The 23810-nt window shown below is 39.2% G+C and overlaps 2 protein-coding genes and 1 non-coding gene across 4 annotated transcripts; 2 read left to right on the forward strand and 1 right to left on the reverse strand.

The window, feature by feature from the left end:
* The first annotated feature begins 479 nt into the window (after positions 1-479).
* LOC129359464 (U1 spliceosomal RNA) lies at positions 480-641 on the forward strand. Its single transcript, XR_008605900.1, has one exon. It is a non-coding gene; the product is annotated as a U1 spliceosomal RNA (small nuclear RNA).
* A 523-nt stretch (positions 642-1164) lies between these two features.
* Positions 1165-13273, reverse strand: LOC129359395 (uncharacterized). 2 transcript variants are annotated; one of them, XM_055028991.1, is made up of 11 exons: positions 13085-13273; positions 9510-9701; positions 6833-6957; positions 6533-6636; positions 6366-6460; positions 5279-5492; positions 4453-4568; positions 3523-3634; positions 2721-2922; positions 1917-2237; positions 1165-1456 (listed from the first exon to the last, which is right to left on the reverse strand). In XM_055028991.1, the coding sequence occupies exons 2-11, from the start codon at positions 9585-9587 to the stop codon at positions 1336-1338; spliced, it is 1488 nt and encodes a 495-aa protein (XP_054884966.1). In that variant the 5' UTR covers positions 9588-9701; positions 13085-13273; the 3' UTR covers positions 1165-1335. The 2 variants fall into 2 exon arrangements, with proteins under 2 accessions (XP_054884966.1, XP_054884967.1); XM_055028992.1 differs by lacking the exon at positions 5279-5492 and having other exon boundaries at positions 4453-4563; positions 13085-13270.
* Positions 13274-14097: 824 nt separating this feature from the next.
* On the forward strand, positions 14098-23395 carry LOC129359315 (flotillin-2). Its single transcript, XM_055028857.1, has 11 exons — positions 14098-14316; positions 15389-15470; positions 16626-16716; positions 17882-18005; positions 18705-18823; positions 19525-19638; positions 19722-19841; positions 20412-20626; positions 20729-20912; positions 21150-21299; positions 22145-23395. Exons 1-11 carry the CDS (start codon positions 14268-14270, stop codon positions 22181-22183), a joined length of 1287 nt encoding a protein of 428 aa, XP_054884832.1. The 5' UTR covers positions 14098-14267; the 3' UTR covers positions 22184-23395.
* The last annotated feature ends 415 nt before the right edge of the window (positions 23396-23810 follow it).

Below are 23810 nucleotides of genomic sequence, written 5' to 3' on the forward strand. Positions count from 1 at the left end.
AAAACAAAGTGTATCTGTTTGTCATTCATTCAGTTGGTTTATTTATTGTCATTAATGTCATTCCTTGCTCTGACCAGCAGGTGGCAGCAGCAGAGCGGCCAGGAACCCCGTTATTGATGCAAGATAAAGATTTCCTTTGATTTCCTTTATATTTTAGATATTTCAGTAGAAATTAGTTAGTTGTTGCAGATGTAATCAGTTCTAAATATATTTAGGTTAATTTGAGGAATAAAACAAATTTTAAACACTAAAATTGCATGAAAATGCTTCAGCATTCTCGCAATGCATTGTGGGAGCTATAAACCATCTATATGTTGGTTTATTTTGATTTCTCTTCTATATTTCTTATTATTCCTCTTCGTGTCAGATTGTGTTTAAACATTAAACCCTAAAGTGACTGAGGGAATATTTGAATCTCCCACCGTGAGTCAGAACCGGAAGTGTGACGTAGTTAATGGTCAGTCAGAGGAATGAAGGACATACTTACCTGGCAGGGGTGACTCCATGATCCTGTAGGTGGATCGCCCAGGGTGAGGATCAGCCATTGCACTGCGGCGATCTGACCTCTGTGAATTCTCCACATGGAGAATCTCAACTGCACAATTTATGGTAGTGGGGGACTGCGTCCGCGCTCTCCCCTGGGATCAATGTTACATGATAAACTAAGAGTCTTAAAACTTAAATGTAAATGAACATTTTCCGGTACGACTGAGATATTCTTTGTGTTTCAGCTTTTAAGGACTTTGATTTTTACTGCAGTACTGAAATTTTAACTTATGTAATTAAGTTAATAGATTAAGAAATTATTAATCATTTAACAATTAAAATGTTTGAAGTTAAGCAGAAATGTTATGAATTACATATTTTGAAGAACAAAATTACAGTAATCTATATAACAATTAAAAAGTTACATTAGTAATTGTAACGGAGTAAATGTAACTAATTACTACCCGAGTTTGCAAACAGCTTGGCAACTTGTTGCAGCAACCCAGGAGAGTTGCTGCTCAGCTCTGGATTAAATGTAAAGAGTTTTTTCCTCCATCTGATTTTCCTGCCTCACTGAATCTTCCTGGTTTTACTTTCAAATCTTCACCACATCATGTTTTTAAAACCTTCATTTTACATACTGCTCAAAAAAATAAAGGCAACACTCAAATAACACAGTTGATTTTATTTTTATTTATTTAATTTTTTTGAGCAGTGTATTATCAAAGATGTTTTAGCTTCAATCTCACTGAGGTTGAAGCTAAATATTCTGGAATATTTTTTCCAGAATATGATTTATTAACTGTCTTGGCCGATGTTTCTTGGAAGCCTGAGTTTCCCACTGAGCGCTCAGAGAATCCCGCTCTCTCTCAGCGTGGCGTTGACGGCCTGGATGAGCGCCTGGCTGTAGCTCAGCAGTCTGCCGTCATAAACCAGCTGGTCAAAGGTCAGATCTGTTCGCATCTGAGCTCTGAAGACAAACAGAGAGAAACTCCAGTCATGTGAAGCAGGTCTGGAAGAGTCCATTTTAACTCCTGAGCTCCAAAAGTTTTTCATTTTTTACTTTTGAAACTCAGAAAATTTCCAAACTTGAAAATTTTACACATAAAAAAAACGTGTTTAATTTTTGTTGAACAACCAAGTTTTGCTGTCGCTGTTTTGCGGCTCAGCGCAGAAAATCAAATCAGGATATTATTATGTACCTTCATGATGTTTTGGTTGGTTTCCCATTAATTACTGTTTTCATTTAATTTAATTTAAATTGTTTTCTCGGTTTCAGGTTTTGTTCTTTCGCTAATCTTGATAACTTTGGTTACAAAGTCAAATAGTTATTTCACTCAATGTTTTTCACTTCCAAACTTGTTTTTTTATGATGTTTTTGCGATAAAGCGATCAGCTGATTGGTTGTAGAACCCGGAAGTGTCGCTCACCTGGTGTGGTACATCCTGGCGATGTTCCGGTCCACCCAGGCGCAGCCGTCCAAGCCGTGGGACTGGAGGACGCCGTGAACAGAGACGGAGGCGACGAGTCGGGGATTGACGATGATCTTGAACTTTTCGTAAACGTGTTCTTTGGAGACGGGCTCCTGGTGGAGGTGGGCCAGGACGTCCACGCCCGGGACGCCCCTCCACCGGGCCGGGTCGGTCCCGCTCCGCGGCAGCATCACGTTGTTGGGGAACACGTTGTTTTCAAACATGTAGCATTTGTTGCGGGTGTACTTACTTTCCAGCAGAGGCAGCAGCTCCGTCCAGCTGGAGGAAGGAAAGTGAAACAGTTTTTGATAACTTTTATGTTTCTGGATTAAAAATTGATATAACTGGCGTTTATTTTTGTTGCGTGAGTATCGTAAAGTTACAGAGTCAAAAATAATTTGCAACACTTTTAGTTTAACGTAAAGAAAAAAAATTGGGTTATTTTTTTATAGTCATATTTTCACCATTTATAAACAGGCCAGTTTAAAAATGAAATATTTAATGAGCAAGCTAAACTCTTAGCTTGAAAGCTAACCTTTTAGCTTAGAAGCTAAACTTTAAGTCTTAAAGCTAATGACTAACATTTTTAGTTATTTTCTAATGACTAAAATTGTTGCTAGCTAAATATTTGACTAAAATACAAAGTCATTTGGCGATAAGTGGAAATGGACTATCAAAATAAAAGCTTGGACTCTGAATAAACGTTCACTGCTGGATTCTGTCGTTTCCGTCGTCATGAAGCAATGTGAACGTTTTTCGTACGTTTTGACCGTCTGGGGCAGGATTAGTTCGTCCACGTCGTGCAAAGCCACGTATTTGGACCGGTACATGTTCCGGTAGAGGCAGTCGTTGAGCGCAGTGATCTGCCCGAAGTAGTGGAGGTCACCGGGGCCGTGGGAGGGCAGCCATCCGCGAGACACATTCAGGAAGCCGGACATGGACCAAGGAATCACCTCCAAGATACCTGAGGAGGAGCAGGAGGAGCTGAAGGCGACTCGCTGGCAGACATCTTTACTCACTGAGGTTGAAGCTAAACATTTTGTTTGCTACCTCATTATTTAGCCTGTTAACTAAACATTTAGTTTGAAGCTAATTTTGCAGCTTCAGATGAAGCCGGTTTAGATCAAAGGGGATTAAAGGAGTAGAAAAGCCTAGTCAAAGTCCAAATAAAACCAATTGATGAAAAACTTTGAAAATCTTTATCGCAGTGGCTGATATGTGCCGAGTCGGCTCAGTTTTATTGGTTCTGACCCACTTAAGAGATAAAAGTTTTTTGTGTGCTACACAAGCTGCTGTCACAACTCAATAAATGCAGAAGCTGCAGAGGCAGAAAAAGTGAAAATCTTCATTCAAATGAAGGTTTATTTTTGCCTCCAGCTGTTTCCTGTTTAAGAAAACGGTTTAAAAGGTGAAACATCGTCATCCTGGGCAGCTTCCTGTCCGACCAGGAAGACACAAAACAGGTAGCAAGGAAGTCAGACAAAAGGAAAGTGAGCTTTGACCTTTTAGTGTGAAATTTGGTTTGAACAAACAGGAAAAGCTCCGTAGTTCTGCTCTACTTTACCTTTTCTGGTGTAGTAGTTGAGAACGCGCTGGGTTTTAGCGCTGCAGCTGGTTTTATAGACAAACACTTTGCTCACACCCAGAAACCGCAACATTTCTAAACTCTGCACAAACTGCAAAACAGAGCAAATTAACATTCACACATGAGCCATATTTAAATTACCAACTGAAAGCCGCAGGATTTAACTTCTATAAAAAATATTTCTCTATATATTTGTTGAAACATTGATGTTAAAGTTTGAAACAGATCATTTGAATGAATTCAAGCTCCTCTGCCTCCTCCCAGTGCCAACTGGAAACAACCAATCAGAGCCAGGAGGCGGGTCTTAGCACTGTCAATCACCTCTCCATGTGGGCATGCTGTGAAATGCTATGCTAGTTAGCATGACCGCCAGTAACAGCGGATAAAAAGTATTCCTGTAACCGGAAGTAGTTTCTCCACCATTAGCACATTTAGCAACATGTTCATGAGGATGATTGACAGCGTTAAGACCCACCTCCTGGCTCTGATTGGCTGTTTTTGATGCATTTCTTCAGACAGCAACAAAAGGGAAGGGAAATTATTGTTCTCATATTGAACTGGAACAACATGGGGACAGAGTCAACAAATATGTAAATATATATATATATTTTTTACAAACTGCAGCTTTTTAGGATAAAATAAAAACCCTCTCCCCTGTGTTTTCCCTCACACCTCCTCCAGACTAGTGGCAGCAGCAGTTAACAAACACCTGGTGGACCTGAAAGTCTGCTGAATTCATCGTGCAAATTAAAGCACTCCAAAGAACGGCTGTAAACGGCACCATGGAGAAACATTGCTGAGATAGAACGTCTTAAAGAGACAGGAGCCATTTTCAGTGCGTCTTATTTAGACGGTCTGTATTGTTTAGTGATCTGTAAACGGTGAATCATGCAGGAGAACTGGACTTACCTGCAGCACATTGTTGAAATCAAACATGGTGGACAGACAGACGGTGAAGGTGTGATTAAAGGATTCCGTCTTTTTGTTTTTGTTCTTCACTTCCAAAAATTCAGACTGATGCTCCTCTGAGAAAAAACAACAGGGGTACATTTTTAGATCTCTTATTTTTAAACTCCCACGGTGCATGTTGTAGACCTGTGGAGCTCCTACAGTGACAAACTGCTGCATCCTTGATACACAAATGGGCGTAACCACAGATCCTTCCTCCCAGCAGCGGTTACAACCAGGATAAAAAATAAGTGTCTACATCACGGTTCGCACAAATATACATTTTGAACAATTAGATATTTGAATAATTTGTAGAGTCTGGCAGTAACTAGTTACATTTACTCAGTTACATTTACTTAAGTAACTTAAAACAACTACTTTTATGAGTACTTTTTACTCTGCTGTATATTTTTTTCAATCAATTCTTATTCGACTTACTAATAATTCAGTTGGCTTTTCACCAAATGTGTTTTTTATTTAGTGATTTCTTGGACTTTTTAAAATAAGATCATTTTCAGAAACAAGACAGTTCAAAGTGCTTTACATCAATTAGAAGGAAATACAAAACCAAAAGGGCAACACAATGTAAACTAATATGAGTTTCTCTAAATCTAAAGTTTGTTATTGATTGGTATGAATAAGAATAAGTTCTCTATCGTTCATAAACCCGCAGGAGTTTCTCTGTCTCCATGTTTGATGGAGTGAAAATGTGTTGAAACGTCGCTAATCTTACTCGAGAATGTTTTGGCTGCTTTTCCCGCCCGCGCGGCTGAAATCTGTCCTGTACCTTTAAATGCCGCGGAGACCACGGCGACGTGCAACGGCGCGTCACATGACGCAGGGACGAGACACAAGATGTCGGCGGCGCCGTAGCGGAAGCCGAAGTGGTCGCCGTGGATCTGCAGCTCTCCGTCGGAGACGAGGGTCTGGTTGTTGCGGCAGAGGAAGACGCAGAGGTACGACGGCGTTTCCTCACGCAGCACCACCGCGATGACCCGAACCTGGGAGAGTCAGGAAGGTTCGGTGCTTTTTATTTACTATTCAGCCTTTATCACTTTGGTTAGCATAAATGCTAGCAGACATGCTAACTGGTAGCTTCTGACTTTAGGCTTAAAATTTGACTATCAGATAATATATTATGACTTTATTACATTTTTAATCACAATCTACACTTTTGATAGTAAGAAAATATGTAATATTTTACTTTAATCACATTAAATTGATGTGATTCTTTGTTTTTCTGTGCAACTTGGTGGAAAAAAAAAATACAAATTTAAGATTAAAAATTTTTATGGGATTAAATTTTTTTTTATTTTTTGCATTATTTTTTTTTCTAATTTTCCCTCCAACTTTCTGAGTCCAGACAGGCCTCTCAGGCCTTCTGGTTCTGGTTCTGCTCTGCATCCAGAACCAGAACCAAACTTGGAGAAGCAGCATTCAGCTTCTATGCACCACAGATCTGGATCAGAGTTTCAGAAAACTGAAAAACAGCCAAAACAGAAGTTCCTGTAAATCAAGGCTGAACCCTCTGGCTACAGCCGCTTCTGAAACATCACAGAAGGAACATTGAAATGTTTCATTGTAATGAACATGACGCCATTTGTAAGGTGTTTTTACGACTTTATTTCTGTTTTTGTCATGCAAAACACTTAAACTGCCTTGTTGATAAAATGTGCCATGTAAATAAACTGGATTAATTGAGTCAAAATATTATAATTTGAAAATCTAAAAAAAGCCTTTCCTTTCCTTTGCACAAAGGATTGTGACTTGGCACAGTCCTTTCTGTGCCAAGTCACAATCCGGACTGGACAGTGATTTAAGGCGGACTGGACAGAATGTTCCTTAATGAAGGTATAATAAAAGCCGTTACTCGCCTGCTTTGGGTTTGTGCGGTGTTCTAGATAAGCTGAGACCAGCAGCGTCTTTGTCATGTTGACTGCAATAAATGAAGTTGCACGTTTTGTTGGAGCTGCACAAGAAAAAAAACACAATTATTCTGTAAACTATTGGCAAAAGGATGACAGAGGAGTGAGTAACTTACCTTTAAGTGTAACATTGTGTGTCCAGGGCCAGAGTTGTGTTACTGTGCTGCCCGGTAACAGTTTTGTTGTTGAGTTGGCTATCTGACTCGCCTTCGTTAAATATCTGTCCCCAAACGGCAAATCAAAAGGAAAATGAGTCTGAGTGAAGTCATGTTGAGCAGTAATAATTTCAACTTCCTTCACTCCGTCAGAAGGAAGCAGAGACTGGACCGGGGGTTGACTTGCCATGTTATTAATTAAATCTCTGGATAAGTGACACCAAAGTAGAGATGTTTGGTCAGAGACGTGACGCCACTCACCTTTCTGCAAACCTGAACATTATGGCGGCAAACAGGAGGACGACAATCGCCAGCTGTTTTCGTTTCCGCAGGCAAGGCTGCTGGAAACCCATAGCTGAGATATTCAGTCTGTTCTTCTTCAGCGCCTTCAGAGAACCAACAGAGGGAAAGAAAGTACCGAATTATCTGCCAGCTCAAGGTGCAACAGTGTAGCCCTTCCCCTGGGCAGAGCTGTGCTGATAAAACCCTCCATAAAGTCTGAGGAAGTGACTCCGAACTCATCATTTTAAATCAAGAATTTCTGCTTCTGCTTAACTACTGCAAAAATATGCATGAGTTTCGGTCTCAGCAGAGAAGATGTGCATGGCGATGCTGAAAGGAGGAGTGACTCAAAGAATCGACAGGAAACGAGATGAAAACGGTTTCAGTGACTCTCAGCGCCATCATACACTACAGTTTTCATTAATCATTAATTAATCAGCATTCATTGGTGTAAAACCACCTTGAGGAGCAACACAGGCTCCCACATGCTTGGACTGTACAGAATAATGAGAAACCAAGATATACTTCTTATCAATTGTATTTTTTTGTGGTTTGGGTAACCTTAATATTACTGAAACCCATTTTTAGTTTAAAACCTTATCTGGCCCCAATGGGACTGGTTTTAATGGAGCAATTTTTATGCTTCCAGTTTATTTCAGAGGAACAGGTTCAGAATATAAGCTTAAGGGTTTTGCATTTTGATAAGACCGTGCTGCGGCGTCAGAAACGAGGAGGAACCAGCCATGTGTTTCATCAGGGAGCAGATTAATGTTGACTGCAAACACACAGATAAACGCAGCTGCACCCATCGCTGCACCCATCGCTGCACCTATAGCTGCACCCATCGCTGCACCCATCGCTGCACCCATCGCTGCAGCCATCGCTGCAGCCATCGCTGCACCTATTGCTGCACCCATCGCTGCACCCATCGCTGCACCCATCGCTGCACCCATTGCTGCACCCATCGCTGAACCCATCGCTGCAGCGATCGCTGCACCCATCGCTGCACAGGCACTGAAACCTGTTGAAACCAAAACAAGTCCATTAAATGATGTTTCAGTTAGGAGAAACTAGGACGAAATCAGCAGAGAACAATGGAAAACAAGGACTTAAATACTGAAAAGTGGAGGAGAGTGAGTCTAATCAGACAGATGCAAAACAGCGCAGGGAGTTTGGAAACAAAGAGGATGAATTAAATAAAAACCAAACGGAAAAAAGCCCAACGCTGAACTCAGAGTACAGGTCAACATTCACAGACTTAAACCAAGAAAAACCTCAATGCAGACGATGGAACCAGCAAAACCCAAACACGAAAACATGAACCATGAAAACATGAACCATGAAAACATGAAACATGAACCATGAAAACATGAACCATGAAAACATGAACCATAAAAACATGAACCATGAAAACATGAACCATGAAAACATGAACCATGAAAACATGAAACATGAACCATGAAAACATGAACCATAAAAACATGAACCATGAAAACATGAAACATGAACCATGAAAACATGAAAACATGAAACATGAACCATGAAAACATGAAACATGAACCATGAAAACATGAAACATGAAAACATGAAACATGAACCATAAAAACATGAACCATGAAAACATGAAACATGAACCATGAAAACATGAAAACATGAAAACATGAAACATGAACCATGAAAACATGAAACATGAAAACATGAAACATGAACCATAAAAACATGAACCATGAAAACATGAAACATGAACCATGAAAACATGAAACATGAACCATGAAAACATGAAACCTGAACCATGAAAACATGAAACATGAACCATGAAAACATGAAACATGAAACATGAAACATGAACCATGAAAACATGAAACATGAACCATGAAAACATGAAACATGAAAACATGAAACATGAACCATGAGCTGCTTTTCTATTGACCATTTAACTAGGATTATAAAAATAAATCTTCATGTTTACAGCTGCATCAAAATGACTCAAAACTAAAATGGAAATATGTTTATTTTTATATGAAATGAGCCATTGGTCAACAAGACGTTACTGCTGGTGGGAAAGAGGAAGACGATGACAGGAAGTGGTGGGAAATGAGGTTTAGTCATTTAAAGCTGTGAACCTTTAAGTGTTGTTTCATTTTTTAGTTGTTTTTTCTGTGTTTATTTATTTATGGTCGCTGCCCTTTTGAATGGGCTTTTTATTGTTGTATTGCAGCTTCCAAGATGAATTTCTCCTATGGGAGACTAATAAATTATTTTATCTTAAAACATTTGAGCTGCATTTAGTTGTGTCTACTATCTCCCTCTCTTTAATTCAAGTAAATGTCAGATTTTGAATTTAAATGTGAGTTTGTTAAAAATGAACTTTCCACAGTACGTTGTTAATTTCTCATTCATTTTGTCAAACCTCCAAGAGTTTTTAGGTGAGCACTTAAAAAAACTGAAAGAAGAAAAAGACAGGAGTGGGAACTATTTCCCAGAATGCTTAGCGGTGTGTTTGTTACATTGATCTGACTCTTGTTTCAATAGAAACTTTTTATTTTAATGAAATTGGATAATGTTCTGTACGTAAATTTCCAACACAGTTGTGTTGGAAATTTTGCATTTCCAACACAACTGTGAACATTTGTATGGTCTACAAAACTTTGCTCACATTGACTGGAGTTCCAGGAAACCATGCAGGAAGTGAATGAAGACAACAAGCTGGCGTCCTCACGTTGGAGCTCAGCATTTCGTCTTCATTGTTCTGAGGTGTTTGGATGATCCCATGTCTGACCCCAGCGATCAGCTGCTCGCTCTGCCGCGCAGCCCCTCATGGAGTCCCGTGTTTCTCCAGCAGCAAAACCTTTACAAATACAAGGAAACAGCTTGAGATCTTGAAACAAGGAGGCACTGAGATCATGGTGAGAAAAAAACATCTGCAGAAAGAAAACAGAGGTTTAGACTGATGCATCAAAGTTTGACACCTAAACTAAACTCTGACACGTTCATGTGTTTTTTATTGATTGTCTTTTCTGTCTCCAACCTCAACAACTAAAGGTTGCTCAGCTTCAGTTGAGCAACCAGCTGCAAATATTGTGACCAGATGAGAATCAGTATGTTGACATTATGAATGTTTTTGTGCTCTCATTTGTTGTTGTTTTATTTTTTCTTTCGTTATTGGATTATTGTGACCTGCTCACAATAGTAACCTGTCTAATTGAACACACTATAAAGGGTGTGTCCTCCAAACAAAGAGAGAACAACACGAAAGCCAAAACGGTGCGAGTTTCTCGTTGAACGCTGTGCCGAAGAATAACAGATAACAGAAACGCAGTTTCTGTTCACACACAGAAACTGTTTATTTCCTTTGATTTGATTTTTCTGGAAATCTTAAAAGAAGCTCTTGAGACCAAAAACTCACGACTGGATTGTCAGTAATAATTCAAAAACGATCAGGAAATTAAACACAAAATGAACCCAATGAGCTGAACCAGCAGAGTAACCGAGGCCCGGAGCTCAGGATGAGCCCGGATTTCCTCTTAAGAAAAGAGGAAATGATGCAGAAACACAAATTCCTGCCTGCAAGCTGCTTTTTCTCTAGGGACACATAGATGCAGGATGTGATGAACAAGAGCTTCGGGTTTTATTGTGTTGTTTATTTGTCCAAATCATCCTGATTGGATGATTCCAGATCATTAAATTATGCACATCATTAACACAGAGTTATATTTAATAACTACAATTTAACTTTTCTTATGATGCACTTTATTTTAGGTTTGTGTAAATTTGCATGCTTCAATCTGCCTGATAACACGGCTCTAATCTATTCTGTTCTAGTCTATCTTTTGTGGTTTTTTATGACATAGAGCATGCACATGTTTCTATTTGCACCAAGATCTTACACCACTGAAAGCTAAAAACCACTCGCTGCGCTGTCTGTTGGAAGTTTTGACACATAACAAGATTTCCTGTAAACGGAGCAAAAATAACTCTTAGAGAAACTAGTATAAGCCAGTAAGCTTTCAATAAGAGCTCAAATCTTCCTACTTTCAATCAAAATGACCACAGGAAATCTAATACGACTGTAGGTGTGAGGTAGGCTATAACTTGTGGGTCTCAGATAAATAAGATCAGAATATCCGAAGGTTATGTCCATAAAAATAGGTTTGTCTTTTCTGCAAAGCTTCCTCAGTTCCCATCACTGCAGAGCTAAAGATGTCATCCATTTCCACGTCATCTGAAGCTCTTGTGATGTCAAGCATCATTTATTACAACATTACTTAGGATACTTTATGGAAATAAATAAGCTTGTTTACTCTTTCTCTGCAAACTTAATGTTGGATTTGCAGGAAGTTATATTTCTGCTCCGTCTGGCAGTGAGAATTGATCTTGATGTGCTTGATATCCTGCTCAAATGAACCAACCAGAACAAAAAACAGGAAGCTGAAAGTGAAACGGAAGCAGGAATAAGACAAGAAGGACAAACCCTGCAGAGGACGCAGGTAAAGGATCAATAATTGCTCTGGAATCATTAACGTTCTGAAATAACTGGAGCACAAAGTCAAAAACTGAGACAAACTTTCTGGGAAGAGAGTGTTAAGAATTAAAAAGATGAAGAACTTGATTTAGCTCTTCAATTAATTCTTAGTCCCGAATTCCTGTGTCTGTGTAAGTGTGCAGAGAGAAAAGAGCAATCATACGACGTCAGACTTCAGATATTTAGAGTTTTATCCAGAGAAATTCAATCCAAGAAGAACTTTACAATAAGCATCTCACCTAGAGCAAAAGTCCAAGATATTACAAAACAGAGACAAAGAACTGAGTAAAAAAAACAAAAGTATAACAGAAGATGCATCCTCCGGGAAACTCTCACTCAGCACAAAGAGATTCGAACTTCTGCTGTAAACCAAATCATTTTATAGAATGCGTAATCTCATCATTTAAATATATGCATTAGGAGGTGTGTTCTTTTCCTTTGTGTGGGCTGTCTTGATGTTAATTTTATTACCTCCTGCTCAAGAGCCCCAAAGGCAGATATATGGCCCGGCTCTTTTCGTACCTGCCGCTGTCCAGTTTGATATAGAGTGCAGCTGCAGCGCTATCTCTTCCCCAAGCTGTTTTTCACAAAAAAGTCGTTTGTATTTTAACCAAGCTTGCACACAATGTAATGCTAAATAATGACTATAAGTTTGGATCTAATAAGTAACTATTTAAAAACATGCTTAAAGAAATATAGTTAATTCTAATATAGATAAAATTATCTATAAAAAGTTTTAAGATCCTAGTGAACTTTTGAACCATGCTCAGGAATTTGTTAATTGCCTGGCAGACAGGCTCCTTATCTCAAGAGATTCAAGGAGTCTAGGCCTATGTTTTCTGTTTCTTCTGTCTGATCCTCCTTTTAAGAATTTATCTGCGTTTCAGAGATTGAGCCGTGTTTTTAGTTTCATCTAAATTTATATGAACCTAGAGTGTACTTTAACTTTCTATGTTATATTTTATATGTGTCAAAGCTATCCTGTGCAGTATTGTGCTAACTTAAAATTCTATGACAACAAGAGCTCTGAGGAAACCCAAAGCGTCATAATCTGTTGCTGAAAAGTTACTTTTGTCTCATTTAAAGTGGAGCAAGATTTACACTGAGAACTGGACCAAAAATGATGAATAATTTTGTGTTTTTGCACAACATGAATGTAGAATTAAATATTGAAAGTCAAGCTGTAGATCAGCTTCAGTATTTTTGTATTTTCAGCAAACGGATTAAAAACCTTTTTAAATGAAGCTGGACATGGAAACGGTTTCAAACAGGAAATGAACTACCAACCTAAGTTTCTGACGCTCATATTTTATTACATTTTAAAGGATGTTACGAAAGAATCATAGAGTTAGTATCTGGAAGAAGAAATGTGGAGTAAAAAATGGACAGGACAGAAAAACAGCCTTTCCTGTCAGTGCATGATGAAGTTAAATTACATATTTCACTTCCAAACTGACACTGGAGCAGCGACTGGCATGAATACATAAATTATGTATTTAGCCAGAGCTGCCCAGGAAACTTAACGTTTGCTACTTTAACGATCTTAGCTGCAAAAAGGATCCAGTAAATGGATCGGCTGCGCTGCACGGGAAAGACGGCACTTTATGTTCTCATGCTGTGAAACCAGTAGACATGTTTTACCGTTGAGGAATAAAAACAGTCAGTTATCCAGCCAAATACAAGATGCAGCAGCACAAACCCAAACTGACCTGTTAAAATTAGTCAACAAGCTGCTCCAGATCCATCTTGCAGGCTGCAAAACGATCCAAACCGCAGGATTTTAAGGCACAAAGCTCCGAGAGAGCAGCTCCTCCGGCTTCATGGAAGTCGTTGTGTAAAACAACAGGAAGCAGATAAGAGGAGAAACCTCACCCTCAATCAGGAAAATGAACAATGACAAAGGAGACACTGCTGAAATACTTTGGAAGTCAGAAAATACAACATTAACTGAAGATGTTTGACCTCTGACCTGCCCTCACTGACTAGCATCTAAGAGTCGTTTTTGTGTCAGTTAAAATGGAAAGTGACAGAACAAATTGCTTCATCAGCAGTGGTTCACACTGTGCTGCTCTTCACCTTTTGAAGAGATTAATTAAAAATATTTATAATTTTTATCCAAAATCTCACTGTCATCATCTCAACCGAGAAATAGCCAACAGATGATTGGTTATTTCTTGGTTGAAATGTTTTACCTTATTGGTTATTGTGTTTCAAACGACACTCATATTTAAAACAGGAATGTTGGTGTTTTAAGACTCAAAATGGCTGCTGAAAAAACTATTTTAACCAGAACTGAGTGCTTTAGTCAGATGAGACTAAAATGTTGTGTTTTCTCAGTGGCAAACATTTCAGATGAACTTTGGGTGAATATTCGGAAAAGCACGATGCATACGTCTAAGCCTGGCGGAGGATTTTGATTCTGGCATTTCCTGTAAATATCTAAATAAAATATAAATATTAAACCACGAGATCCTAATGGTCTCATGATATATTTTTCCTAGATTTACTAAACAATGTTAACTAATTTTCACAACAAAAACAGCCTTCAGCATCACTTTGTTGCTTAAGGCTGACTTTATTTTGTCAGTCTTTATTTAGACTGTATTTTGTCTGTATTTATTTAGTCGGTCTTTATGTAGTCAGTCTTTATTTTGTCGGTCTTTATTAAGTCTGTATTTATGTAGTCAGTCTTTATTTTGTCGGTCTTCCCGCAGCTCTCATTAATGGAGCAGGCGTCACATCTGGGTGTGTCTAGTTGAGTTGATGTTGCTGGTTGTGGATGCTCCGCTATCTCTCCCATTTCCGGTCGGAAAATAAACACATCTTAAACTGCCCGCCTTAGTGAAGGAAGGTCTTTAATTTTTCGGTCTGTGAGCCGCAGCTCGTCTCGACATGGGGAACTGTCTGACTGTGGGGCCCAATGAGGCGCTCGTGGTCTCCGGTAGGTTTCCTGCCTCTTGTTATGCTAACGCAGCATGCTAACGCAGCATGCTAGCTGCCGCGGCAAAAACAACAAATAACGGTTTTTATGGAGCTCCTGGGTTTCTGCGTCGAACTGGGAAAGAGAGAAACGTTTCTTTCGCTGCTTATGGAGCATTTTGTCTGCTTGTTAATCCTCCGTTAAGCTTTAATTGCCGCTATGTTAGCCTTTGCTACCAGAATGCTAACGCGAGCTCTCCATGGTAGCTCACCGTTAATGAGTCACGTGACTAAACAAGCCCTGCGACCCATTTGGACCCGGTACATAAAATCATCTGAGAACATTCGGATTCACAATAACAGCCAATAAATCTGATCACTGTTGGAATATTTATTGATTTATTTCGCTGAGGCTAACATTTACATTTCAGTAAATTATGATGATTTTCTGCTTACGAACAAAAATAATAAATAAAATGGAAAAATAATTTCAACGCGACTTTTACTATTACATAAGAAAAGTGGGTTTAATAATTTCTTCAAGGTTAGTTTCAAAATCTACTTTTAACCTGAACAGAACGTATTCTGATTTATTCAGTCTGACTGCAAACATTTACAGTTTTATCATTTTAAAATGTTATTACATATTTTTACAAAATATGTAATAATTTCTTCTTTATAGATGAAGAAGAAACAGATTTTTTTAGAAGGAGATAAACAATCAAACTGAACCAAGTATAGGTTTTTAGTATAAAATGAAATCATAGAAGCAATAAATGATAATAATAAAATTCACCCTGAATTTTAAGCTTGTATTTGGGTGATGGTTGCATGACAAATGTGCAAAGGTCTGAAAATCAGACACTCCATCGTGAGAGAGGAATCATCTCCCTTTTGCCAACTTGTCGAGTTTTAAGACAAAAATATCGGCATAAACCGATAACTGCAACTAGTGCGTCCTTAATAGAAGCTTGTGTTTGCTTTCATAAAAGTCACGTTTCATTCCCGGATCTTTACCAGTGAAAAATTGAGACGATAATGTGCTGGTTTTTGTTTCTCCGCCGTCTCATCGTGTCTAAATGTTTTCCATGCAGGCGGCTGCTGCGGGTCCGATACGAAGAGCTACATCGTCGGCGGCTGGGCGTGGGCTTGGTGGCTCGTCACTAACTCTCAAAGGTAAAAGTGTTTGTGAAGCAGCAAAGGTCCGGTTCTGTTGCAGTGATCTTCATCAGAATGACTGAGTCCTTTATTCCATTATCCAGAGCCTCGAAACAGGAAGTAGAAACACATAAACCATCTAAAATTTCTCCATATGTGTGTCAAATGTAAACCAGTTGGCACCCTGCTAAAGTTAAAGTCTCTCTGCATGTGGTGATATTTTAGTCAGGACTATAAGAATGAAAACCCGACTCTCTTCAGCTCCAGAAAATGTTGCTGGATGATAAATCGTCCCAGAAGTTTCTGCAATAAACGATAATATTGATGTTTGAAACAATTTTCAAGTAATAAAATTCAAGAAGACATTCTTAAAGATTAGCAAACCTTAAATCTTAATTAGCATTTAACACTGGAACTGGAAGAGATTTTAAATATTTAAAATAAGTAAACGAAACAACAGAAACAGCAAATAAAATTAATTATAAAGTTTCCGTAAACAAAATTATCCTTAAAAAGGCCAGTTGAGACCAAAGCACCAAACTGAAAACTTTAATCATCCAGAGTTTAGTAGAGAAAAATTATGAATTATGGAAATGGAAATTATTGTAGTAGTTTTAATTTATCATGCAAATCATTAATTGGACCTTGAACAGCAAGTCTTAACTTTAGTCAAATGGTAAAGAATCAACAAATGTTTTTTTTAATGGATTAACATAATAAGCAATGCAGGTTTTATCAATTTCTCATACGGAATAATTGCACCAAAATTCCATCAAATTTTCAAATCAATGACTGAATCAGTCAGTCAGGTGTTTTTATATTTCAGTTCAAAAAGCTTTACATAATAAAAACACAACAATGGAGAAAACCAGGAATAAACATCACATTTCAAACACAACATGCTTTGATTCTCCTTCATTTTTATATTTTTCTAACTCTGGAGGTTTTTCTGCACATTATGTTTGATTCTACTGGTTTCTACCCAAACCAGCAGAAACTCAGGCAGGTTCTTCAAATGTTTGCACATTTAATTGCACGAAGCAGGAAAAGAAAAGTTTGCAGGTTTCTGTTCCTGACCGGAATCATTTTCTTCCATTTGGGTGAATCGGTGCAGCAGGTAGAAACTTTTTCTGAAGGTCGCTGACGAGGTGAGAGTTTCTGTCGTCTGTTCAGGTTGAGTCTGGAGATCATGACTCTGCAGCCGCGGTGCGAAGACGTGGAGACGGCAGAGGGCGTGGCCATCACTGTGACGGGCGTCGCCCAGGTAACCTGGACTCACCTGTTAGCATCACCCACCGCTGGACGTGGACATGTTTCATTCATTTATTTCATTGTTCTTAAAGATGTAATCTCTGAATTTATGAAGAGTAAAGACTTTTTCTATGTGGATTTTATTTATTTAGATTCTTTGGTTAAACTCAATTTGTTTCACTGTAAAAACACAAAATCTTACCAAGTATTTTTGTCTCGTTTCCAATGCAAATCGTTCAGACATTTGAAATCAGACAAAACTCACTTACATGTAAGTGTTCAGCCATATAGAGGAGTTTGTTTAATGTGAAAGAGATAAATAATTGTTGTGAGAGAAATAATTTCAACTCATAAAATGGGAAAATGTCTTATTTTACAGATAATTTACTTATAAATACAAATTCTTCATTTTATTAAATGATTATTGACTTAGCATAAGCTCCTCTATCTTCCTGAAAAGTTACATTTTTGGTCTTATTTAAAGTATTTGCACTTAAAACTAGAAAAAATACTTGACAAGATTTTGGGATTAAAATTACACTGCAAAAAATCAAAATCTTACCAAGTATTTGTTTGTCAGGTTTCTAGTGTAAATGTCTTAGGAAACTTGAAAAATAGCAAAAGTCCCGTAAAGTGACTTTTCAGGAAGTATTGGAGCAAAGTCAGTAGTTCCTTAAAACTGAGGAAAATGTTCTGTTTTAATTAGCAGATCAAATAATCTGCCAGTGGAAATAAAACTTTTTATCAATATTAAGGAATTATTTGAGTTAAATTCAGTTTCTTGCTAGAACTTTATTTGTAAGTTATTTTTTTCTTATTTTAAATTTCCTCTTGAATCTTGACAAAAATACTTGGTGAGATTTTGCAGTGTAGATTAGATTTATTAAAAATGTATTATTTGATTTTGTTTCTATTTTTATTAGCATTATTTCAATAATCGATTTGAACTGCCTTGTTGCTGAAATAAGACGACAGATAAACTTGATCGATTCATTATTAATCTGATTAATTGTTTCAGCCTTAACCTCAACTTTAAAAAAAGTTTCTAATATGTTTTTCTGGGTGATCACTGAATTCTTCAGCCGGTGATAAACGTCAGAGCTTTGTGTGTTTTTGCTTTGTTTGGTTTGATCATGCAGCAGGTTCAGTCAGTGCATGACTTCCTGGTTCTCCTGCAGGTGAAGGTCATGACGGACCACGACCTGCTGGCGGTGGCCTGTGAGCAGTTTCTGGGCAAATCCATCAGAGACATCAAGGCTGTGCTGCTGCAGACGCTGGAGGGACACCTGCGCTCCATTTTAGGTCCGATCACTGCGGATAAATGTTGTTCACCCATAACGTCGTGTGATGGGTGAACCCCTGGCCCCATGTAGACCAGGGGTGTCCAAAGTGTGACCCGGGGGCCATTTGTGGCCGTTAAGGTCATTTTGTGTGGCTCCTCCACTGCAATGATTTGTCCAGTTAATTACAGGTGAAAGTTGATCAAAAATACTTGGTTTCACAAGTAACAAAATATTGCCAGGAATGTTTGTCTGCTTTCTATTGCGAATATCTTTGTACACGTAGAAAATAAAACTAACTCAAGTAGCTTGTAGAAACAGGAACTTGTTTGTAATGAATAATTCCTCAATATTAATTAAATAAGACAAACAAAACAAAGAAAAGGACACAACATGGCACAATACATATAATATCAGGTTAAACGCATAATTAAGTGTAACATGTTAAATTCATAAACAGGAACTCAATTTGCAGTTTACAGACATTTAATGTCGTCTTTGTTCTAAAACATTTGCTCAGATCGGTCAGCATCCAGAGCTGCATTGACTTTTTTACAGCACCTCTGAAATAAAAGATTATTTTTGCTACACTGGGTTTTCTAAAATAAACTCATGTATGTTGGAGAATAAAAACTTTTAGAAACACTGAGTCGTTTGGTGATTTTTAAACATGATTTTTGGATAAAAAATGAAACGTGATTTTGCCGTTTTTGTCCTGTAGGGACGTTGACGGTGGAGCAGATCTACCAGGACCGGGACCAGTTTGCCAAACTGGTGCGAGACGTGGCGGCTCCCGATGTGGGCCGGATGGGCATCGAGATCCTCAGCTTCACCATCAAGGTTGGAGGAGAAAAGTTGATGTTTAATCTGTTTAAAATCAGCCCTGAACAACGAAAACAGATGGTTATAGCTCAGTTTGTTTGATTGGAGCAAAGGTGAAGAAATGAGGAGTTGTAGTTTGTTTAAACCGCAATAAGGCCCGATTTAAAACTCTCATCTAACAAACTCAAAATACCTAAACTGTATTGTTCAGTGGTTGTTTTTAAACCTTTTTAAAGGAGGTTTTATCAGTTAATTCTCTCCCCATCCAGTGTTGGTGCTGTGCTGCTTTCCCATCCTGGTTTCTGTTTTATTCATATATTTTCTGTTCTTTCTTGGCTGTAACCACATTTACTAAAAACTGAATTCATTTAAGGGAAAAACAGACAGATTCCCGCTACCGGCCTGTTTTCCCCTCAAATGAATTTAGTTTTTAGTAAATGTGGTTACAGCCTAAAGAATATCAGAGAACTTAAAAAAAAAAATCTCCACTCCAGATTTTTCCACTTACAATATGGAAAAAATGTCTTGCTATTAGTGAAGTAATCTGTCAGCAGAACTACTAATATTTAATCAATATTGAGGGATTGTTTGTTCTAAATTAAACCCAGAGAATCTGTCGGAGGAAAAAAAGAGTTTTCCAAAGATCTTCAAACACAAAATCAGTTTATCCGTAAAGGAGAATAAATAGATTTTCTGACTGCTCCTCCTTTGTGCCCCAGGATGTTTACGATAAGTTGGACTACCTGAGCTCGTTGGGGAAGACGCAGATCGCCGCCGTGCAGCGGGACGCCGACATCGGCGTGGCCGAAGCAGAGAGGGATGCTGGGATACGGGTAACCGGGCAGATTCTGCTCCAGATGTGTCATGGCTGCCGTCGCTCTGGCTGAACCTGCTCTCCGCTGTGATCTGACTCCAGGAGGCCGAATGCAAGAAGGAGATGATGGACGTGAAGTTTCTGGCTGACACCAAGATGGCCGACTCGAAGCGGGAGCTGGAGCTGCAGAAAGCCTCGTTCAACCAGGAAGTCAACACCAAGGTGAGACCTGGAGGTTTGGGTGGCGATTCCTGTCAGCGCGGCTCGTCTTTTACCAAAACACGACTTACTGACCCAGAACCGCGACTTTGCTTTCAACCGACAGAAAAACGTCTGACATTGATCATTTCCTGTCTGTCATAAAAAATGTTTTCCACATAGTTGTTCAATCACAATGTTGACAATTTTTTATGACACAGATAACATCAGACCAAAAACAACCAATCAGAACCAGGAGGCGGGTCTTAGTGCTGTCAGTCATCCTTGTGAACGTGCTACTAAACATGGTAATGGTAGAGACGGGGAAAAGTTGCATCATAGCAGAGAGCATGCACACAGACATGATTGACAGCGCTAAGACCCGCCTCCTGTCTCTGATTGGTTGTTTCTAGGCAACATAGTTGTGACTTTAAACTTTAAACGTTTTTTGTTAATTTGTATTGTTTTTTTTTTTCAGTGTTTGATGCAGAAAAAGTTTGGAAACCTGCCCTGAAAATGCCTGAAAAGTTTCTGAATTTTACTGTGGAAAGTGTTCAAACCTTGACTTCTCGTCGCGTGTCGATGTTTGTCCAGAAAGCCGAGTCCCAGCTGGCCTACGAGCTCCAGGCCGCCAAGGAGCAGCAGAAGATCCGGCTGGAGGAAATCGAGATCCAGGTGGTGCAGCGGAAGAAGGAGATCACCATCGAGGAGAAGGAGATCGACCGGACGGAAAAGGAGCTCATCGCCACGGTGAAGCGGCCGGCGGAGGCGCAGGCCTACAGCATGCAGCAGCTGGCCGAGGGGCAGAAGTCAGTCAGACCGCCTCTTCATGCTCTGCTTCAGTTCCTGTGTGTGTGTGTGTGTGTTTTAAGATGTGTGTGTTTTAAGATGTGTGTGTGTGTTTGTGTCAGGACGAAGACGGTGCTGATCGCCCAGGCCGAGGCGGAGAAGATCAAGCGGATCGGAGAGGCCGAGGCGTCGTCCATCGGCGCCGTTGGGAAAGCCGAGGCGGAGAAGATGAGGCTGAAGGCCGAAGCCTACCAGCAATACGGAGAGGCGGCCAAGACGGCGCTGGTGCTGGAAGCTCTGCCCAAGGTAAACCCACCGCGGGGTCAAACCCACCGCGGGGTCAAACCCACTGCGGGGTCAAACCCACCGCGGGGTCAAACCCACCGTGGGGTCAAACCCACCCCGGGGTCAAACCCACCGCGGGGTCAAACCCACCGCGGGGTCAAACCCACCCCGGGGTCAAACCCACAGTTTGAATACAAATGAACATTTATTTTTCCCAATAGCTTAATAATTGTTACCGTTTTAACTGTTTGATTACAGATCACTTCTAAGGTGGCGGCGCCGTTAGCCAAAACCAATGAGATCGTGATCCTCAGCGGCGAGGGCAGCCGCATGACGGGCGAAGTGAACCGCCTGCTGGCCGAGCTCCCCGTGTCCATCAACGCGCTCACCGGAGTGGATCTGACAAAGGTTTGCTGTCCAACCGCTTTGATAAACTTCCTTTAGTGGAAGTTTTCTGAGTGGCATCGGGGTCGGCCGATATCAAACATCGGATATCGTCCGATATCAAACATCGGATATCGGCAGATATCAAACATCGGATATCGGCAGATATCAAACATCGGATATCGGCAGATATCAAACATCGGATATCGGCAGATATCAAACATCGGATATCGGTGTCTGAAGCAAAAAAAAAAAAGCGGATCAGTGAATCCAATTTTCACAGAAATCCCCATAAAATGTGTAGAAGTTTGTGGTTGGATCAAGGTTATTATAGTTAACTAAAACAAACAAAATAACAAAAAACGAAACTGGGAAAAATTTTTTTGTTTACTTAAATAAATAAAAACAGTAATTAAAGGGAAAAAAACTACAATTAACTCTAGGAAGAGCAGCCATTGTTAATGGGGATCCAAACTAACTTGCTAACTATTTAACTAACTAGTACTCTAACTAGATAGCTGGATCACCAAATAGCTAACTAACTGACTAGCTAACTGAACTGCTCGCTAGGTCACCTAGCTATTTAGCTAGCTAGCTAACCAGGATACCAAATAGCAAAGTAATTACCTCTTTAACTAGCTTTCTAAACAATATTTAACTAATAATAATCATTAAAAACTAGTACACCCGCTCTAAAAACTAACTAAAGTCACAACAAAATAAATCTTAATTATAAATAATTAACTGTTATATTTATATGTTTCTGTATTAGAACCTTTAGTTGTTGTTGTTGCTGAAAACAGAGTGACTGGGAGTGTCTCATCTGTTTCCACAGAGTTTGAAATGTTTTCTCTCCCTCCCTGTCCCAGATCCCGCTGCTGCAGAAGATGGCGTCTGCTGAAGCCTGAGCGCGGTCTGGTCCGGTCCGGTCTGGTCCGGTCCGGTCCGGATGCACCACTGACTGCCTTGAACACGTGGAGACGCGTTGTTCTCCGCGGCTCCTCTGCGTACCGGGAGGATTCTGGAAACCTCTGGTGCCTTACTTCACGCAGGACCAGAACATCTGCATGCACTGCTCATTGTCTTGAAACGTGGGAATATTTTGCTATCTGTACTTATTTATTCAGATGTTTGGGGCTGTATCTGTGCAAGTTAAAAAAGGAGAAGTGAAGGTAGACGACCTGCTGATTCTGATCCGCATTATATGCATCAAACTTTTTAATGTGACATATTTAATTTGCTGTTTATTCCCTCGACTTTTTGATAAGAATAAGCTACTGTGTTCGGTCTATTCCAGAGATTTTTGTTTATTTATATATTCTCATGGGGACACCTGTGTTCTGTAGATAATCAGATATATAAATATATATACATATATTTTTAGTTTTGTGTAAAAGTGATTTTAGTTGTCAGTTTTATTAACTAAATGCTTTAATAGGTCATTTTCTTATTGTATCAAAGGTGCTTGTTATCTAAAACGGTTGTTTTGGTCGATAAATGAAATGATTTTTCTTTCTTCCCTCGGAAAACTTTATTGAAATCACACATTTTTGCAGGAAAATATAACGGGTAGAAAAAAAAATCCTCTTTATACGTAAACACAGCTTGTAGTGGTTAGCTGCGGTTTTAATGGGAAATGATGCAAACTAAGGAATTGAAAAGCTCTTAATGGCTTTGGGTTACTTCTGAAGGAGAAATGTTGATAGATTTGAATATAAAAACAAATCTCATGCCACAGTTTCCTGCAGATGCAAAGCCATGTTTGTTAGTTTGCTTTAGAGAAGAGCACTTTGTTTGACGGTTCATATCTCGTCTGATTTATTTGACTAATGAAACATGAGTTTTTACCTCCTTGTACTGTTGATCATGCCATGCTAACGTCATCACGGTTCGCTTTAGCTCCTGTCTGCTGTTCAGAATCTGTCCGTCTGGGAACTAAACGCCGATCCAGACTCGACCTCAGGCAGAAAAAACGACGACGGCAGCTGGTGTAGAAAACTGATGTGCACTGTGTCTCTGAAGAAGCCATGAGCTCCAAAATGTTTTTGTTATTTGCATGTCATTCATCTGTATGTGCTCACTCTTAACCGCCATTGGAATAAATCTGACTGCTGTAACTATTTCGATTTTCATGCTCGTTATTGTTTTGCCACAATGGAAACTTATAAATAAAGTCAGGCCTGGTCCGAGTGTGTCTGAATAAAAAATGAAGATTGTTCTTGGCACTTTTACAAAGAAAAACTGGCCAAATAATTAAAATCTAATACAAAATGTAATTTTTAAATGTGAAATGAATAATTTGTTCAGTTACTCTGACCTTGAATAGACTTTTTACCAAATACTTTATTCTCACGAGTAATTTATTGCTACATTTTACTTTTACTTGAGTAAAAATATGAAGTATTGCTACTCTAATTTGAGTACAATTTTTGGTTACTCTACCCACCTCTGGTTGAAGATATTCTCCAATAGTGTTTCCCAACCCTGATCCTCAAGGCTCACATCCCTGCATGTTTTAGGTATTTCCTTGCTGGT

Source organism: Poeciliopsis prolifica, unplaced genomic scaffold (genome assembly GCF_027474105.1).
Source record: "Poeciliopsis prolifica strain line A6 unplaced genomic scaffold, Auburn_PproV2 SCAFFOLD004, whole genome shotgun sequence".
Lineage (NCBI taxonomy): Eukaryota > Metazoa > Chordata > Actinopteri > Cyprinodontiformes > Poeciliidae > Poeciliopsis > Poeciliopsis prolifica.

Excerpts from the sequence above, each read along its gene's own strand:
- LOC129359395 (XM_055028991.1), bottom strand. The coding sequence starts at position 9,587 with ATGCTGAGCTCCAACGTGAGGACGCCAGCTTGTTGTCTTCATTCACTT. Across the intron at positions 6,461-6,532 it reads ACACAATGTTACACTTAAAG|CTCCAACAAAACGTGCAACT; the intron begins GTAAGTTACTCA and ends TTTCTTGTGCAG. Across the intron at positions 5,493-6,365 it reads ACCGCACAAACCCAAAGCAG|GTTCGGGTCATCGCGGTGGT; the intron begins GCGAGTAACGGC and ends TGACTCTCCCAG.
- LOC129359315 (XM_055028857.1), top strand. The coding sequence starts at position 14,268 with ATGGGGAACTGTCTGACTGTGGGGCCCAATGAGGCGCTCGTGGTCTCC. Across the intron at positions 16,717-17,881 it reads CTGTGACGGGCGTCGCCCAG|GTGAAGGTCATGACGGACCA; the intron begins GTAACCTGGACT and ends GTTCTCCTGCAG. Across the intron at positions 18,006-18,704 it reads ACACCTGCGCTCCATTTTAG|GGACGTTGACGGTGGAGCAG; the intron begins GTCCGATCACTG and ends TTTGTCCTGTAG.